Raw genomic sequence first — 20156 nt, 5'->3', positions numbered from 1 at the left:
ACTTGTATGAAGAGAGGTCACTGCTCAGAAACGTTAAACTTCTTAAGTCCACCGATGGAACTAACTTCCAGCTGTTACACCCCAGTGACTGCCGCATTGATACTCTTGTACTTGAAGACAACCGAATAATATATCAGTGTTGGTTTTGTGTGTTGGTTTTTTTTTTTTAAATATAGAAACGGTTCTTGCTCCTTCCTCCAAATAACTTTTGCCAGCAACAAAATTTGATTCCTCATCACCATTTTGTTTCAATCCATCGCACTCATATATCTGTTAAATCAAAGGGAGTTTTGAGTGCTTATGTTGCAGGAAGCATTTTTAAATTAAAAAAAGGAATCACTTTCTCCCTGCTTCACTTATTTAAAAAGCTACAGCGACTATGGAAACCAATGTAAGATACATCAAACTTTAGCCTACCCATCTGTGATGAAGTGGGGGTTTTCTTGGGTTTTTCTGTGTGTTCCAGTGGTTTTCATGCGGAGGGAGTGAGACTCAGTGTCCCTGGGTGTTCCTGGTTTAACGAGGTGAGGGGAGAGGGAGTTTGTTGTTACAGAGGACTGGAAAGGGAACTTCGGACCCCAGCCGATGGCCTGGAGGATGGATACCCCAGCAACTGTTACCCGAAAATACAGCTCAGGAGTCACAGCCGGTTTGGGCCAGTGGAAGGACAATCGGTTGCGAAGAAAAAAGACCCCATGACCTAACCAGCCAGTTCCAGCCAGAGGGGGCCAGAGGAGGGCTGAGAGAAGAGGAGGCCCAGGCCACCCTGTTTACGACCCTGTTTACCTGGAAAGAAAACAATGGACAGAGACTGGGCTTGGGGCCGGGAATATTGGATGCCCAGCTGGGAAGCAGGGGGGCTCTGGGCTGGAGAGAGGGAGCAGGCAGAGCCCACCGGGATGCAGGGAGACTGTGATATGCTGTGCTGAGGAAGGCCAGGCCTAAGGCCCTGAGAGTTTCCTCTGCTGTGTTCAACTTTCAATAAACCCTCCTGTTTTACACTGGCTGAGAGTTGCTCCGGTATAGAGAACAGGGTTGCATCAACCCCTTCAGGTGTGCAGGCCTGGGAGACCAGAGTGAGTGGACTCCCTGAGGGGGCCCACGGCGAGAAACAGGTGTGCTAAGGCTCAAAGAGGTGTGGCGCCGGGAGGTGGAGTAGCCTAACCCTGAAAAAGAGTGGACCCCCGAGAAGGGCTGTCTCACTGAAAGGGGCACCCCCCACGGACCGCACAGGGCCAAGTGTGGGCACGATCTGTGAGTCCGTGACACCATCTCAAAAGCATTCCCTGAATCAGTTATTTTCTACAGTGAATTACATTTTAGATGCATGCTTTCCAAAATTTATAAGCCTGCTTACCTGTCTGTAGTGGCGTGTACTCTGTATCACGTGCATATACATGTTGTACACGAAGTTAGCCATCTGAGGCATGTTCTTTATAACATGTACTTGGTGAGAAGGCCTTTCTCCATTCTAGGGGAAAAATAAGAACAGTTAATATTCAGTAATACAGAAACACCACAATGGATCTTCAGAAAGGTTCTTTTCCCATGTTAGGGAAGAAATGCAAAAGCACAAAAGTGAAATTAAATGTATTTTAAACAAGACTGTGTGGAGGGAAGGGAACTAGGTTCTTGTCTAGATATGCAGATCCTATAAATGTAATGGAAGGTTATCTATCTATGTATACATCGAGAGAAAGAGACATTTGATTTAGAGAACTTGCAAAGGAATAGGAAAAAAATTAATAGTCGTCACCTTTATTTTTTCACATGCACATATTGCTACGAGGGCTGAAAGTCCCATCGCTATGCAGCATCATCTGTTTCATTTAATTTATGGTAGCAACATTAACCTAAGGGTTTGGAATATTAACCTCTTGATTCCAAGATACCAAAGTGGCCACTTGCAAAAGGAGGAACAAATACCATTAAAATCTAGAACCACAGCATAAAATTCCACTGTTATATTTGTAACTTCTATCCTACATTCCAGGAAAACACATCTATTGGATTCTAGATATCTCAATTCAATATATGTGACACAATCACACAAAAAGAACTCAAGGAAAAGAAAGCGACGATTAACAGATTAAACAGTACTTCTCAATATGTGGCGTCAAATATTAAATTTATACTTCTCTTATTAAGAAGCCATGTGTTTTATTTCAGATGATTTACATGACTCCAAATAGTGGTTTTAGCATGAACAAAATATCCAACATACTGTACTCATTCTACTTAAGTGGTTAACGTAAAATAAAATATACTGTAGATTCAGTGTTGCACAAGCAAAGCTCAATAAGAAAACATGCATAACTGAACTAAACTGTGCCTATAACTAAAATATAAACAATTCAATTAATGACAGCTGGTGCAACATGGCAAATTCCTGGGCCATAAGTATCCAAATAATATTTGTCTGTAATGAGAAAGCTTTGAAATCCTGTCTCTTTTACTATGCACCCAGTAAAGAAAGTGGACTGCTAGCACACTATTCTATGTAGTACAATTTAGAACAGATGTGCTTACCTGTCTGATTGTTGGAAAATACTCTGAGGGAATTATATGCAGTTGAAGGGGTCGAGCTGTGAGTTGGTTGAAAGCTGGAGTTAGCTCAAAGCAATTCTGGAACAGGGATACTTTTGCAAAGACATAAAGCCCAAGCCGGGCTCTTGACATAGCAACCACTAGACGTCTGACATCCCTTCAGGAAACAAAACATCAAATAGATCATGGTCTTTTTACTACCTATCGTGCTTTGATTGCCACTGCAATACCTTCAAAAATCTCACAGCCACACATAATTAAAGGGCATATAAGCATTAGGAAATCTGTAGATATAAGGGAATATCCTTCTCAGTTTTTTCAATATTTTATTCTAGTATTTACAGTAAAGATTTACATTCAAGCTCATGTACAGTAACAAGATGTTTCTACAAAACAGTGTCCATCTTTTTCCTCCAAAGGCTCTTTTTTCCTCCACAGCTGAAGTGCAGACATTCTAAAATGTGCATACCAGAAGGGTAACTAAACAAAGACCAAACACCTCTGATACACAAATCAAGCTCAGACAGACCATTTTCTCAACATTATTTCAAGATTTTACTTGAACTAGCATTTGCATTCTCTACTATTTTAATTACAGTATGTAGATAAGACCCAATAGTGAAGGGCAAAGTGGCTGTGAAGTGGGTACCAGATGGCTACATATGGAACTGGTTTTGGGCTTCTTTGAATAAGTCACACAAAAAACTTTGTTATTACAATTTATTACATAATTTATACATGTAATATGGACACTCATTACCAGAAATTCTGCTCTGGTAAAATTAGGCAAAGTGAATTATACATTTTAATGCATGTGTGAAGACATTTTCTTACATACCTAAGATGACCAACAGCTTTGGTTCGCACTAATGAAAGGATAATATAATCATTTTGTTGACCTTGAAATCTGTCGACAGTTGTCACCTAAAAGGTAAAAAGAAAGATAAATTAAGATTAACTCATCTACTGTATCTTCCAAAAAATATTTGCATTTCCAAAGGTATTAAGAACAGGTATTCTGAAATAAATTACCAAAATAACTGACGTTTGTATGATTAGGTATTTTGACAAATAAAATTTTTAGAACTTTGCAGGGTTTTAAAATATTTTGCACAGAATTTTTTTTTTTTGGCACAGAATTTTTGGCGCAGAATGCCCCCAGAAATAAACGGACTGCTACAGTTATGTTAGTATTTCTGCTAATTAGGATTTTTTACCAGATATTTCACCAAGTGGGCATCTACACTTTGGAAAGATCTTTTGTTAGTAATTATGGTCCTTCTGTTGTGTAACACTGCTAGCCATCTAATTTATCCTTCCTGTATAGCTTGCAATGTTGGAGCACCACATTTCATCTATTTATACAGCCTACACAAGAGTCCAAATAAACAAAAGTAATCGAAAAAATTACATGTACTGTCGAGTAACATTTTGGGAACAGTGGTCTATCCATAGTATCGCAGTGAATATAACATTTGTAGCCATCAAAGAAAGAACTCATCATGTAGATATTGGTGAAACTATATAATTATATTGTTTTGTAATTTATAATTCTAAAAAGTCAGAGAATGGTAAGTATTTGGTTATTTTGAAAATTACCTTGTTTGGTCGGCCTATAATTGGGTTATTCCCACAACGCTGATTAATGATATCTCGGATCAGGTGCTTTTGTCCATTATAGGTTGTCAGAATACTTATCTTGTCTGCAGGGTAACCAAGCAGGCACATGTACATAAAGAGTGCTACAACATACTCTGCTTCGCCAAGATTCTGCATTTTAAAAAGGAAAATAAAATGTTAGTTGGCTCATTTGTGCCTCTGACTTTGGGAGTGAGTTGACCCTACTGAGGCGTCCTGGTGCATTTAGAAGACCCATATTTGAAATAAATCAAAGCATTGAAAAACAAGCCAATTGTAGAAAAAGGAGGAATGAACCAAAGATAGCCTTAAGTTACATCCATCTAATTTAGGTTCCTCATGAATAAAGAGATTGCCAAAAATCCCAAAGTTACCATATTATTGTTAACTGATGTTTCTGTGGTTACAACTGCTGATGCATTGAGCAATTAAAAATACAACTGAATACAAATTCTTCTGTGACTATGGGTGTGATACGAACAGATGAGTCAAGAAAATATTCACATGAAAAGCTCAAAGTCAATAAGCTATGTGTACATACAGTAACTCCTCACTTAACGTCCTCTTGCTTAATGTTGTTTTGATCTTACATCCCTGCTCCATTACAGAAAACTGCTTGTTTAAAGTTGTGCAATGATCCATCATTTGGCTGCCTGCTTTGTCCACAGCTGGCAGCACCCCTATCAGTGCCCCTATGCCTCCCCAGTGCCTCCTGCCACCGGCGAACCCCACAGATCAGTGCTTTCCCCCGATCCCCCCACCTCCTGCCCACGGCAACCAGCTGGTTTGCGGCGTTCAGAAGGCAGGAGGAAGGGGGGAGGAGCAAGGACTCAGCGCACAGGCTCCCCCTCTCTCACCTGCCTCCTGCCTGTGGTAGTCAGCTGATCTGTGCCATTCAGGAGACAGGAGGGAAGAGTGAGGATGCAGCGTGCGGAGTAAAGGGGGGGTGGGGGTGGGGAAGAGCTGGGTTAAGGGTGGGGGCATGTAGGAAGGAGAGGAGTGGGTGGACCAAGGGTTAAGCCTCCACCGCTGGTGCTTGCACAGTAGGGGAAGCTGTACCTGTTGCTGTGCAACAGTGCTTCTCCTAGCCTAAGGCACCTTGCCTGCCTCATTGTCTGCAGTGCCAGTGGGCTGTGCCTGTGTGGGGTAAGGTGGGGGGGTATCTCCTATTGCTTCATAGTCAGCAATGATCATTGTAGTATTAAATTGCTTATTTAAAATTGTTTAAAATGTATATAATGCCTTGTGTCTGGCAAAAAAATTTCCCTGCAACCTAACCCCTCCATTTACATTAATTCTTATGGGGAAACTGGATCGTTTAACATCATTTCACGTAAAGTTGCATTTTTCAGGAACATAACTACAACGTTAAGTGAGGAGTTACTGTATGCTTAATCAGGCCCACCTACCAGTTATTTCTTGGGAAATGCTCAAATACTCTTAGTTCATTTCAATATAGGATTAAAACTGAAGTTATCAGAAGTCCTTGAATCAGGGACTGTGTCTTGCTTTGTACAGTGGGGTCCTTATCAGGACCTTTGAGTACTACAATATACAGACTGTAATTTTTCATTTCCTCCCCATGGGAGACAATGTGAAGTTACAACTCTTATTTATACTGCCTCAAAACCATGGGATCATAGTATACAGATACGTCTAATTAAGTATCATAGTTCTGAGTAAGTTTTAAGGCTGAGATTTTTCAAAAAAGGGTTTAGCAGTGATTTAATTCTGATCCTACTGAAGCCACTGGTAAAACTCCCACTGACTTCATTGGCTGCAGAACTAATCTAATGCTGAGAATGTTTGAAAATCCCATTTGTCAACCATTAATTCAAAGAACTTCATATTACAATTTGTAGTTGTAATATTTATATAAATACATCCCTCTTTTCCCTGTTTCATTTCTGATTTACTTTGTTGAACTTATTGCTGTAAATACTGGAAGACTTTACTCATGGTCTATAAATTCTGGTCACCTTTAAGTCTATACAAAAAGACATACTCATACATTCATGAACACAAATAGCATTCTGAACGCCATATTCATCACTGCCCATTAACAACCCTGAATCACCAATTACACATTCCATGTGCTATAAATACACACACAGTGTATATACAAACCCCACACTAAAAAAATATCAGAAATTACATGGAAATGATAAAAAAAAACCACTATGTGAAAGTGTCTACATTTTTTAGTATTACAGCTTTCACAAACCACAGAATAATTAAGTTCTTATGAATAAAAGATAATGAAGGGAACATGGTGTTATAGCAGTGATATATTCACTGTACCTGAATATTGATTTAATTTTTTAAAAAGTAAAAGAAGACCTCATCCATAGTTGACAAACATCTGTATACACCATAGAAAAATTACAAGATTCAAAAATAAAATCTTCACAGAAACATACACATGAAAATCCTTAACTTTGAAAATTATATCCAAGACTTTCACAATAGGAACCATAACATAGGATCCTATTTTTGTACATCTGTACCACAGTTTTTAATACAAAACTTTAGGTAAGAAAGGAACAAAGAATTGAAGGTATGGGACATGTGATTTTCAGTGCAATAGAGGATGCACATGTGATTAATGGGGCCAGATGAAGATTGCGCTTTATCTAAGCTGGTTGTTGACTGCAGCATAGCATTTGACATAACTGAATTGTGAATTTCCTAGTGTTTTGATGTTTGCTTTGATTGTTATATTTGAGCAGCCTGAACTGTTACACAATGTAATGTTACACAACACTGTGTTGAAATATACATATCCTGCACACAATATAGACATAGCACAGTTTGATCCTTTTGTGAAGGCTGTTTTGGGAAACCATTTTTTGGAACACTATATACAGATCAATAAAAACAGTGACTCTCCCAGTCTGGACATGTATCTCAAAGCAAATCCTCCCTCTTCCAAGGACAGAGAATCTCTGCCATATATTTTAATGCTGAAGCAGATAAACAAGATTATAACTGGCTGTATTTGGCATTGGTCCAAAAAACTATCTGCAACAACATATGCAGTCAAAAAAAAAAAAAAAGATGACATTCATTTCTACTTTTGGGGGGTGGGAAGGGAGAGTCAAGGAAAATCATAGTTCAGAGTAACAGGCAAATACCACAGAATAATTATTATAATTTTATGACCTCCATAACTAATAATCATAAGGGTTGATCATTAAAAACTGAATTTCCACTGTGTATGCAAAAATATAAAAAACATTTTAATGCTCTGAAAGCTTACTTAATTTCCGTTACAGAAATCAATATTCTATCTTCATTTCTTTCCAGATTTAATAAGGCAGAATGCTGCATTTTTAACAGGGCGGTGATTCTCTTTTCTTACCTGGTAGAAATAAGGATTGGGTTCAGACTCTCCCACACCATGGAAATCTTCTACATTTATAAGCTGGAAATCATACAGAAATCCAGCATTTGCAGTTCTGAACTCTGGCAGAAGTTGTACATGAGGCAGATTACCCAGATTCTTATAACGCCAGTTGTAGAGGTTACACAAGCTTTCAGAAAAACAAAAACAAAAACAGTAAGAGGAGCTTGAACTCCTTTCTGGCATAGATGAAAAATATTTCTTAAAAGTGACTTGCAAACCAGATAGATACAATCATGTTTCTGTTTTTCTCATGACTATGCCTTGCTATTCAAAGGTTGCCTGGTATATTTGTTTCTTTTTCCACAGTAGGAAACTTGGGGTCTCACTTCTCTCTGTTTAATGGGAGGAATCTGGCAAGGTATTTGGAGGATGTGAATGGTGATATCGCACTTGGCTGTAGTCTGAGCTACAAGTCCTCCTTTCCTCAACTGAGAGGTAGGAGATCATGGACATACCTTGCCAAGATCCTCTCGTAAAGAGCGATGTGAGGACCTGTCATTCCCATTTTACAAATGGAGAATGGAGGCAGACACATGCTAATGGCAAAATTTTCAAAAATATTTTTAAGTCTCATTTTCAGAAGTGACAGACATTTAGGAGCCTAAGTCCCAATTAAAGTCAATGAGTCTTATGCTGCTAAGTGCAAGTCACTTCTGAAAATAGGACTTAAAAACGCTTTTGAAAATTTTGCTGTAACTAACGTCCCAAAGGTCACAAAGGAAGACTGTAGGGAAGCAGGAAATTAAACTCTAGTCTCTTGAATGCCAGGCTAATGCCCTAACCTTTGAATCATCCTTTCTTCTGAATTAACCTCTTCCAAGTGCAAAAGACTGTATCTCTCTTACTGCAAATACTAGAGGCAGTTAGGTTCGTCCATGGGGATTGAACGTGCCCAATCTACCTTTATACGGAGCCACATGAAAACACTAAATTATTAGTAGATTAAATATAATTTAATGATGACACTCGGGGGCCTTGAAAAGACCATGGTATAGAGAATTGGAAACTATCTCAGATGGGGCAGACTGAGGAGGAGAAGCCAGTCTCAGAAATAAAATAACATATGTTCCGTTCTGGATTCTGACTGCTCTCCCAGTCTGAGACATTTGGGATGAAACTGCATTAAGAAAAATTAGTAGGAAAGAAGCAAGTGGAACAGAAGAAGAATGTTCTTCCACCACCTCCTCTAAAATTAGTCTATTTTCGGCACACTGCTCAGAGAACCTTCCTGCCAAAGGATGTTTCTGCAAAGGAATGCAGGTCAAGCCTGTGGGGCTTTTGTAAGAGTTTTGATAGATGACCAGGTGGCAGCTTTACAGATTTCCTTTGTGCTGGCTGATGCCCTTTCTGGCCAGGATGTTACCATGAATGTGCTGAGTGGCCTCTTATCCCCTCTGGGATCAGTTTATCTGTAGCTGAATACACTGCTAATACATAACTTGATCCACCTAGCCAGGATTGGTTTAGATGCTTCAGACCCAGGTATGAAAATAAAAGAAAACAAAGGCTCCACTAACATACATTTTAACATTTTACATGCTTTTTCTTTTGGATATTTAGGCTTTGAGTAAAATGAATGCCTAGTGGATAGGGTTTTGTCAAGGGCCTGCTGGGTGATCGTGGCAAATAACTTCACCTCGATGAGTTTCTCATCCATAAAATGTGAACAACACTGACCTCCTGTGTAAAGCACGTTAGAGAGCTAATGATGGAAAGCACTACATCAGAGCTAGGTATTATTTTCATTAATAAGGCAGAATTATTTCCTGTCAGGTACTGAAGGAAGAAGTCATCTTGATACAAATGACTCTGGAGAATGAACAACAGTGTTGGTCCTGTGGAAGATGCAGTAAGGCTAGCATGTTCCGAAAGCAGAGATTTCAGAAATTCATCCAGTTATCATTATTATTTATAAAATGGAAACACAAAGAGTTAGATCCCATAGAGGGTTGAATGCCTGGATCATGAAAACACAGTATTGTGTACAGATCCCAGGTAGGAAAAAAAATCCCTAACCGTTGGCTTGGGTAGTCATGCTGCACAAGGAAACTGTTACTATCAGGTACAGGAGGCTTGGATGGGCTTGCATTTATGCCGCTGTTTAATGTTGAGAGGTAATGAAATGATGGAATGTCTTGGGCCCAGGTCTAGGTCATGCTGTAAGACAGTGGTTTTCAATCATTTTTCATTTGTGGGCCTCTAAAAATTTTTTGAAAGAAAGTGCAGACCCCTTTGGAAATCTTAGACTCCCCCACATGTTGAGAATCACTGCTGTAAGAAAATCCTGGCTTCAGAGAGTTGATATATTTCTGTTCTGATACCAGTAAAAGATTTTTTGTCTAGACTCTTGCAGGACAAATGGGTGAAAAACCTGCACAAACCTAGTAGAATCTATTATTTGGAGGAGTATCTTGTTTTGGACTTTCTGGTCAACTAACCAAGCTATCAGGTTTAGTTAATCTTGATTGAGAAGCAGCAGAAAGAAGAGAAAATTCTGCCTGCAAGGAAGACTGAGCAGAGTAATAACTATGCATAAGACCAGAAGACCTAGGAGCAACAGATAAAGATGAATAAGACTGTGACCCGAGACGCCTAGGGTAGCCCACACCGAAAATAGAAGGTCAGGGCAGGCTGCTAAAAGGAGAGCAAATTGTACTTGTGAGTCTTAACAGCACTGGTGAGTTTGCTGGCTTGTAAGGTCCCTGTGGAACACATCCAAAGCTTGGGTGGGTCTATCAGTCCCTTGTTCAAAACTTCAGTTTCTAGAGAAGATACTCCAGAGGTGAGAAGCAGGTTTGAAGGCAAAATGGAAAAGATGCAGCTGCTTTTTTATATCCTTTGCCATGTGGCTTGTACATCCTCTGTCCCAAACACAAGTTCACAGCACATGGGCATGGAAAAGCTCCTGGAGTTCCCTGTCCACAAGTGTGTCCTTACATGTCCTGCTATCTTATTGTACAGCTGATAGCCCTTGATGGCCCATCAAACAGGACAGATAGCGTTGACAACAATCTGTCTAGGAGTGTTACCGAGAAACACAGCATGGGTTGGAGACGCAAATATACCACACATATTTGTAATTCACAATATAAAGATAATACATATAAACCAGATTATCATACTTAGCAAATTATAACATTTCCATTGATATCTTACATGGCATATGTTGTAAGATTCATTACAATTTTGTAATATTGGTACCAATAATATTATAAATGGTCACCCATATTCCATACAGTATCACATCTCTTCACGTAAGACATCAGTGCCTTGATCCTGACAAACCTTGTCTAGTTCATGAAGACTGGTCTTCATTTTGTCTCTCTCAACTGTTATGGTCACATAAAACCAGGTGTCTGAGAAGTAGGATACCTTGCTATTACAAGACTGTTTCTGATAAAGGCAGACCAGAGTTCCCTGATCCCAGCTTCCCTCTGGTGGTCTTGGGCAAGGTCTTAAGCTATGGAATAAGTAGAGTCCCTTCTCTGGTACCTTTGTTGCAGTTAATAACAAAAATAACTTCTGCCCTCGTATGAGGACTCACTGCTTTTCACTCCAGCAAAGTCCAAGAAGGGCAAACACTCATCTGTGTGTGTCCTCAATCCCATCCTACCAACCTTCTTCCCAACCAGGATTCCACCGAAGAACGTGGAGGCACAAGGGGGGATTTACTTTCAATAGTTATCTACTGTTCAAAGGAAAAGCCAGATTTGGCTTTCATTTAGTCTCATGGATCAGTCCTTCACTAACAAATTCATCAAGGGATCAAGGTTTTTTAGCTTATTACACCAGCACACTGTGATGCTAGAGATTGCCAGTGTGGCTCTAAGGGCTGCTAATGCTTCGAAGTTCCTTTTATGGATGGGTTCTATGCTACTTTCTGCAAGATCTTTTGTGATGAAATCCCCCTCATCAAAAATTACTGCCTTTTGCTATGCATGCCACTGTTACAACAATTCTTGGTAGGGCGAAGAGAGTGTGAATTTGAGTTCAAGGGCCCAGTATAATTCTTGATCATTGTGAATGGTCTTTTTTTTTGGTTGAGTCCCAAAAGACGGAGAGGATGGAATAATTTTTGCAGAGGTATCTCCAGAAGAATCCTGACTGGTTTGGGCAGGGGGATGCAGAGATCCCAATAAATTGCCCTAACTTTGAGTTCTTTCCCTTTGCACAATGAGGCTCTTCAAATAAGTTCCGCATCCATGATTCTCAAGGCTGTCACTTCACAGACTGAGTACCTCCTAACTATGGGCTTGCATCCTTTGGTAAGCTATATTGTGATGGGGAAGGAAAGATGGAACAAAGGATTTGAAGGAGTTTGGTGGGTGGTACTATTTGGGGAGCAAAATGTTAGGGAGATATTGGTTTCTACCTCCCACCCTCAAGAGAAAAGAAAGATGGGGGGGAAAGCTGGGGGGAAGGGATTTTGCCAACAACTCATTTTAAAGGTTAGCAATCGATAAGGTTCAAGTGCTGCTGTTTGTCCGCCATATGCAAAGAACCTGGCAGAAGGAGAACACTCAACCCTGAAGCATCACGGAGAAGTCTGAATTGTTTCTTGCATTTTCAGAAAGGGAAGCCTATCCCAAACATCTCCGACAAAAGGGGAAATGGTCAATATCCAGAGAGACAGAATATTTAAAATAAGTAGCTTCCCATAAAGTGTCCATTACAACTAAAACCAGGGAGGTGAAGGGGGATAGGGTAGGATAAGTGAGAACCTTGATCAGGAGCTGTTTGCATCAAAATGTAGGAATTCTTCAACCCTTTCATGCAAATTTTCCAGGGAGATGCAAAGCAACAGATGGCAAAATTTAACTTTATTTGTCATTTAGTTCCATTAGATACTCAAGCATTATAATTTAAAAATGCAAATCTTCCTGAAAAATATTTATAGTGAATATGCTCAGAAAACAAATAGTCTGCAAAGCTTTTAATTTTTCAATAATTTTTTATAATGGAAAAATTTTAAAAGTTCTCATTTATTATGTTCATTTTACTTTACATTTAAAAAAAAAAAGACTAACTTACACCTCACACACGTAGCCTCGCATTTATGTGTTGTTTTCTTTCCTAATCTTATTTCTTCTCTTTCCTAGCCCTCTCCTTTTGCCTTCTGTCTAATAAGGGTCTGGCTTAGCCAGGCAAGACTGCATATATTGCATCACTCCTGTAAGCCTGTGACCAAAGAGAGGCAGCTAAAAACAATGCCCTAAACAGCTCTATGCTGGTACGAGTTTGCCAAGTCTTGGAGTGGATGATAAGACCATGTCGGTGCCAGTGTTGGTACAGTAGTGAAGTTGAAAGTGGGCGTCAACACCAGAAACAGAAGCTGCATTTTTCTATCTTTGTTGTTTTCTCTCCCTTTTAGGAATAAGGATTGAACTTTAACAGCAGCAACAAAAACAGCCCATCTCATCTTAACTACTTTTCTCAATTTTCCCCCAAAAGGAGAGTTATCTCCATGTAAGAGACTGTAAAAAAAGGGGGTTTTCCTTTAGAAAAAACTCTACTGCTAAAGGGAACAAAGGTTGTTGTTAAAATGAAAGCATTATTTAAAACATTTCAAAGGCTTTAACTGTTCTTCCTTCTTTTATGTATTTTTAAATAAACAGTTAAAAGGATTTTAAATAGTGTGTTTGCCATGGTACTAAGCAGGCTGAGGTCTCTGTATACTAAACCCTGAGCCTTGTTTAAAACTGTTTTATGTTGGACAGCTCCAAGGTCATGTTAACACCTTTGACTATCTGTATATGAATACAACAGGACCCACTGGGGGGGGGGGTATGGAATACTGCTATGATGTACTCTCTAGGGCTAGTCATTCCCAGGCTCCTGAGTGTTGAGTTTAAAGTTGACCTTATTGATAGAATAAACTTGAGAGTTATGGCACTCCAGCCCTGAAATAACAAATGTGTGAATCATAGATGTAAGGGAGAAATGGAAGGTATTGTATGATAGAGGTATTATGAAAACATGAATAGTCAATCATGAATGCCTCGTATATTTAAGAGCTGAAGGCCATGTTATCATAATGTTACATGAAAGGTGCATTTTCTCTAGATTTGTAACGTGATCTAGGATTTGATTTCAATATTCTTAAAGTCTGGGCAATGTACCAGTTCCTTAGAAGGATACTTTCACCTCCACTAGCTGTTAAAGGGACACTGTTAGATCCAATTTGGCCTTAATACTTAAGGAAGTAAGTTATTCAAAACTATGTGTTTTTAACCTGGTACCTGTGAATAAGACCTCCTGACTTTTTTCCTTTATCTTACCTTGCTCTTGCTCTTCCTTGAGCATCCAAGTCAACAGTTGGCACCCCCACACGAACAAAGCGTGTAAAGAGAGATTGTTCCATGTTGGAGTATTTCTGAAAAGCCATGTTCTTAATGACAGGTGGCAACTGATGGTGGTCACCAATCATAATCCATCGTTTCAGTCGGCTGAATCCATCTTGGGGATTCTATTAAAACAATTAAAAATTGCAGAATTAACCTGGGTTATCATATGATCATGTAAAGGCATTACCTTTATTAAAATAATTCTAGTAAAGTAAGGGTCAAATTGACTTTGTTATAAACACTGATTTTCAATATTTAATATCATTTGTTTTTAAACTGCACTACACTGAACTGCAAATGAAATGTTAGCCTAAAGCAGCGGTGGGCAACATGCGGCCCATCAGGGTAATTCGCGGGCAGGCCGCGAGACAGTTTGTTTACATTGACTGTCCATAAGAACAGCTGCCTGCAACTCCCAGTGGCTGCAGTTCACCATTTCCAGCCAATCGGAGCTGGGAGCAGCTGTGACTGCAGATGGTCAATGTAAACAAACTGTCCCACGGCCCACCAGTGGATTACCCTGACGGACAGCGTGCGGCCCACGGGTTGCCCACCACTGGTCTAAAGGCCTCTATTACTGCCCTTCCAATGTCTCCCAAAACCTGAAAAAAGGAGAGTTTAATATTTTATGCTAAATTGCTCATGTTTAATTAACAATCAGATAAATTTATCCATTAACACAATAAAAGTTATAGCAAGAATGAATATGACCCACTGCAATGATGATATAACAGAAGTAGTAATGCTCTATTACAGAGGGCAAAAGGAAGAATCATATGTACCTTCAGAAATTCTGGATATGACTTAAAGGAAACTGCAGAAGCAATACAACCGTGGATTCTGCAAGCCTTATTGTGCTCTTAGTTTTTACCTTTGACAACACCTTCACTTAAAGGGAGGATGCACAGGGCAGCCAATCAGGGCCCAATGAGAGCTGCAGGACAAGCTGGTGCTGGGAGCTAAAGGACTAAGCACTGTTCCTTGAGAAGGCTGAGAAACCTGCACCTTGGACAGAGCAACTGCTACCAGAGACAGGGAGCAAGAGGAGCTGGCTGCCGGGACTGGGTATTTGCATGCCCTGAGGAAGGGTGATGAAGGTGCAAGGGGCATGGGGAAGTGGCTCAGGGACATATAGCAGCTGTAAGAAGAGTAAGAGGCACAGCAGAAAGCTGTTATCCACAGGTTCCTTGGGCTGGGACCCAGAGTAGTGGGCAAACGTGGGTCCCTCCCACTCGCCACTGGGGAAGTGGCAGGAGTTAGACTGACATAGCTGCCCCTCCTCCCTGCAGAAGAGGGTAAACACGGATGGTGGCCAGAGGGCCGAGTCATGAAGAAGACACTGTGGAATTTGGACTGTGGTAGGTGGGTCTGCAAGCAGAGATGACAGAACTAATCCCCAGCATGGCCAGCAGGAGACGCTGCAATGAACTTCAAGACACAGGGAGAAGAAAGAGGAAGAGGGAAACAACTTCAAGATATTTTTCTGCAGAAATCAGGATCTTTGTTATATTGGTCACAATGTATTAGTAATGTTAGGTCGCTTTCAGAATGAGTTAGGTCGCTTTCAGAATGATCCCTTTACTTATTGAGGGATGAGACACAAACTACTTTTTTGGAAATCCAGTTCATCAAAGTTCTCGCCATGAAACTGGGTTTTCAAAAAGTATTTGGATGATTCTTTATGCTGCTAAGAGTCATTGTCCAGGGGTGTGCTGGCCAGAGCAGAGCCCTAAGGGGCAAACGTTGGAAAAGGGGCAGAATCCCTGCCCCCTCCCAAACCCCTTACATCTCCTACACTTCAACTCCCGCCCCCTATACACACACACTTCTCTGAACCCCTATATGCCCTAGCTCTGCACCAAAAGTTATAAGAATCTGAACATTTTATGAGAAGTGCATGTTACAGGGCTGTATATCAGGAACCCCTGGACAAAGTAACTCAGCAAAATGCTTTCTTATGTTTACACGCAGGTCCATTGTTCAGGAACAGGGTGAAGCTGTGATTACATGACTTTAGTATGCATTTAGCATATTTCATCTTTCCTCCATTTAAATGAATGCTAATTTCCTTGACAATACTTCTAAATTAAAATTAAAATCAAAACCTGCATGTGCATTTTACAGCACTTTATAATATTGCTCTTAAACAAGAAACTTTGGTCTCAGTGCAAAGTTTCCAAAAAGAAACCCTGCAGCATGGAGGCAGAGAGCTAGGAACACACAAAACACATTCTCAGAAACCTGTTATGGGTAGGGTTTGAATTCACAGTGCTCAGATTCAAAGACCACAACATGTCATCTTGAGTGTCCCAACTCCTCTAGCTGTTAATAGAGACCTAGTTTTGCTGCACATGTGCATTTCACTTTTAGGCATGGCAGTTTAACTCGTGCTACCCTGGAGTTATAAACTTTGCCCTTAATAACTTTTGCCATGTTACTTCCCCAAAGGGGCAGTGGGAACTGTGCACTAGCAGAGATCATTCCAGAGTGGCTGTGATCAGTTTGTGGAGGACCAGAATCATAGTTTGAGACCCAGGTGTGTATGAAAAAGAGAGTGTATGAAAAATCAGGTGATTTCGTAAACAGCTGATTTTTGGGGGGAAGGGGAGGTTGTATCTCAGGAACCCCTTGTTCAAATGACTCAAAAACTGGATCAATGTCTCCTCTGGATCCCAAGAGGTAGAGAAAATGTCAAGAAAATTTGAATAAGCATGTCTAGTTGAGAGCACTTAGAATAGTCAACTTAAACACTCAACCTTAATTACAGCAGAGCTGGTGATTTGCTATAATGATTCCACAGATTACAAGAACAAAAAAGGATTAAGGAGAGGTCAAATGAAACAGCTACATTTATTTTATATCCAGAATATTGTGATTTCACAGTTGCCAATTTTGAAATTAGTAATTGTTATGAAGAGGCAGAGAGGCACATATAGCTCAGACAAAGATGAGAATTTAGTCACTGAGCCATACACTGAGCCTGATTCTAATCAGCATGTATCAGGAGGAAATCATGAGTAACTTCATTTATACAGGAGTAGAAACCTGAGATCAGAATCAGGCCCATTATACCCAAACCCACTATACCATTTTCAAACACCTAATTGCTAAGGACAGAGTTAGTTACCGGAAGGCCTGCCCATTACTACACACCAAGCAACTATTTTTGCTTCTGCAACATATGACTTAGAGGAACTAAGGAGTTTTCTTTGCTTCATATTACAAATTAGTGATGCATTGAGATGATCCATGTCAAACCTATTCATATATTATTTCAATGCAGATGGGACCATATAGTCACAAACTCTTCTGTTATAAAGTCTCTGTATCATTAGTCTTGCCTTTCCTTTATCTGTATTTATTGTAAAATATGTATGTAGGTATACACAACTTTAAAAACTGCCTGTTTCACAAAAACAAAGACTTTGATAAAATACACTCAATGTTTCTAATACGACGCAGGAAAACATTAAATTCATAATAAACCCCTGAACTTTATAGCAAAAAACCTTCTACAAAATACTTCCCAAAATCTTGTTAATCAAGGGAAGTAACAAAAGCATTTCAAACCAAAGGGCCTGATCCAGCTATAATTTAAGCAAGACTACATTTCAACCAAAAGTCAGATAAACTGCATAACAAAAAAAAAGTACAGAAGAATCAATAACTCATAATAAAGGCTACAATTTAGTCAAAGATATTTTTTAATAAAAAAAGTCATGGACAGGTCACAGGCAATAAATAAAAATTCACAGCTCTTGACCTGTTCATGACTTATACTATAAATACCCCTGACTAAACCTTGGGGGTGGAAGGGGCATTGCTGTAAGGGGCAGTCAGGACCAGCAACACCAGCTGCTGGGCGCCGCTGCTCCAGCTGCCCTGAAGGTCACTGCCAGGGGCCACCGACAGTGGCTGCTTCAGCCACCCCGGGACTGCTGCTCGGATAGTTCACAGGGCTAGCTGCACCAGCTACTGCTTGGGCGGTCCCAGGGGCCAGCTGTCCAGGGTTACTCGAGTAGCAGCCATTGCGACTGATGCGGGGCTGCTCCAGCAGCGGCCAATATGGCTGTCCCCAGGGCTACCTGAGCAGTTGGCCCTTGAGCCAGCTGCTTGGGCAGCCCTGGGGTCAGTCACACCAGTCGCTGCAGAAGTCACAATTGGTTGCGGAAAGTTATGGAATCTGTGACTTCTACGACCTCCATGATAGACACGGAGCCCTACTCATAATGAAGGGAGTTTATGAACTGATCCTGAAAGTGCCAATCCTTCCAAACTCCTACTACTTCAATGGAAACTAGAACTTTCAGTACTGGGCCCTCGTTTGAGGATGAAATGGATACATCATGATGCCAAAATCATTTAAGTGTAACAAGCAAATACTATTCTCAAGAATGCATATCATACTTTCAGTCACTAGCAAAACCCTACTGTTCAAGATCTGAGAGAGCAGTAATTTATTTTACAAGGAAATTCTCACCTGCAAGAGGAGAGGTATGAAGGTTTCTATCTCCAGAATCTGAGCAGACTCTTCCATTAAGATGTTATCATACTGAAAAAGATGGGGGATTAAAAATTCTGGTCAATAAAAACATAAAACAAGAACAGAAACTGGAACACATTTTTGATGGGGAGAAGTTATTTCAGAACCAAATATACAGACAGCTGAAATTAACTTTTCATAGACTTGTACCAAAAGAGCAGCAACATTTCTTTTCTGTCTGAGAAACATCCATGAGCATGAAGGCACATCTCCATTAGAACCTAAATAAATAAGTCCACATGTATTCGTCTGTGACTAAAATCTCATAATCAGCATCAGCCTATAATGCTGCTCAGTACTCAATCAACAAGGCTCTAGGATAAAAAGAATGCTATGTCTACCTTTTCCTCCTTTTCAGAGGAAAGTGTGTCTTGTATCAATGACAGAATAAGTTGAATACCAGTCTTATTATATTAAGTTTTTGATTTACTTTGCATTGGGTCTCTATTTTATTTTCTCCTTTTCTTTCTTGTTCGAGGAATAAGCCCTAAGCTGCTGCTTCCATGCATATTTCTGAAGGTCCACTGGCAGGAAAGCGGAGTGGGAGGAGGAGGAGGAGACGACTTGCTGATGAAGACAGATTCACCAGGGAGACAAACAACACCATTTCTTCTGTTTATCCTGCTCCAATCCATTACTCACATAATAGCCATATCTAGTTTGGAGGTGGGGAGGACAGTCCTGCCCAGTCCCAACTCCAAACAGATCTGCCTACCTTGGAAGAAGGACCAAACTCCAAAATTAAGCTAACATTTTTTTAAGTAAACCTATTTTGGTCTATAATTTATTCCCTCTCTAACTGAAATAGCTACACTAGTATGTGCTGACCAGACCTAATGAAAATGCAGCACTAATATTTACACTCTGTAATGGAAAAAGCAAGTGCTGCTACATGAGTCTCTTCTTCAAATTGTTCATTGTTTAGCTAAACAACATGTTAACAGGGTCTTATTTATTTTAGCTCTCCACCTGTTTTTATCTTGGCATGCAATCACTACAATTGATCACATTAGTCTACTACTACAAAAATGTACCATTTCTTCAAACAGAATGATATACATTTATGAAATGCATAAATAGTAAGAAAACAAGTCATGACCACATACACACAAGCACACAGTTTCATATATGCAAGCAATATTCAAATTAACAGCTTTATGCCTTTCAATACTCAAAATACCTTAAAGGATCTCAACTTGTACTGATGTTGATTTTTCATTAAAAAGAAAACAAGGTAATTTAACAAATTAAAAATTGCAGTGAGTCAACATAATGGTCTATGTTTACAATATAGGATGTTTAATGCAGGAAAATATTTTAGATTAGCATATTGCCATTATTGGAATCATTACCTTGAAGCCTAATTCAACCAGGTCATGTCGTTTCAAGGCCGCATGAGTACAAGTCATTGCAATGACCTTTGCTTCTTTCACCAAGAGGTATTTGGATCTATCCAGGCCACTGCGGAGGAGTTCAAATGCCCTGAATTCCTACAGGAAAATGAGAATACAAAATGATATTGCTTACAACAGACCTATGCACTCAAAAGCTATCTGACTTTAGTCTTTACATTCTTAACCAAAAAAGATATAGGAAAAAAAGTACTAGTTTACAACAACTTCATATTTTAATTTCTTAGCTCTAACAAAACATAGCTGTGAAATAAAAACAAAATTTC

General features: G+C 39.8%; 1 protein-coding gene across 1 annotated transcript in view; it reads right to left on the bottom strand.

Annotated features, from left to right (window-relative positions):
• The window catches only part of AQR (aquarius intron-binding spliceosomal factor), a 96321-nt gene that overhangs the window by 8757 nt on the left and 67408 nt on the right, over positions 1 to 20156 (bottom strand). The window contains exons 27-34 of the mRNA XM_032775001.2: positions 19831 to 19968; positions 18416 to 18487; positions 13870 to 14057; positions 7547 to 7718; positions 4147 to 4317; positions 3386 to 3471; positions 2530 to 2704; positions 1358 to 1471 (exon numbers count right to left, since the gene is read on the bottom strand). Of these exons, the coding sequence (XP_032630892.1) occupies positions 1358 to 1471; positions 2530 to 2704; positions 3386 to 3471; positions 4147 to 4317; positions 7547 to 7718; positions 13870 to 14057; positions 18416 to 18487; positions 19831 to 19968 (1116 nt within the window). The remainder of the gene's footprint in view (positions 1 to 1357; positions 1472 to 2529; positions 2705 to 3385; positions 3472 to 4146; positions 4318 to 7546; positions 7719 to 13869; positions 14058 to 18415; positions 18488 to 19830; positions 19969 to 20156) is intronic.

Source organism: Chelonoidis abingdonii, chromosome 4 (assembly GCF_003597395.2).
Source record: "Chelonoidis abingdonii isolate Lonesome George chromosome 4, CheloAbing_2.0, whole genome shotgun sequence".
Lineage (NCBI taxonomy): Eukaryota > Metazoa > Chordata > Testudines > Testudinidae > Chelonoidis > Chelonoidis abingdonii.
Note: the sequence above shows the minus strand (reverse complement) of the source record. Positions and strands in the feature narration are given on the sequence as shown.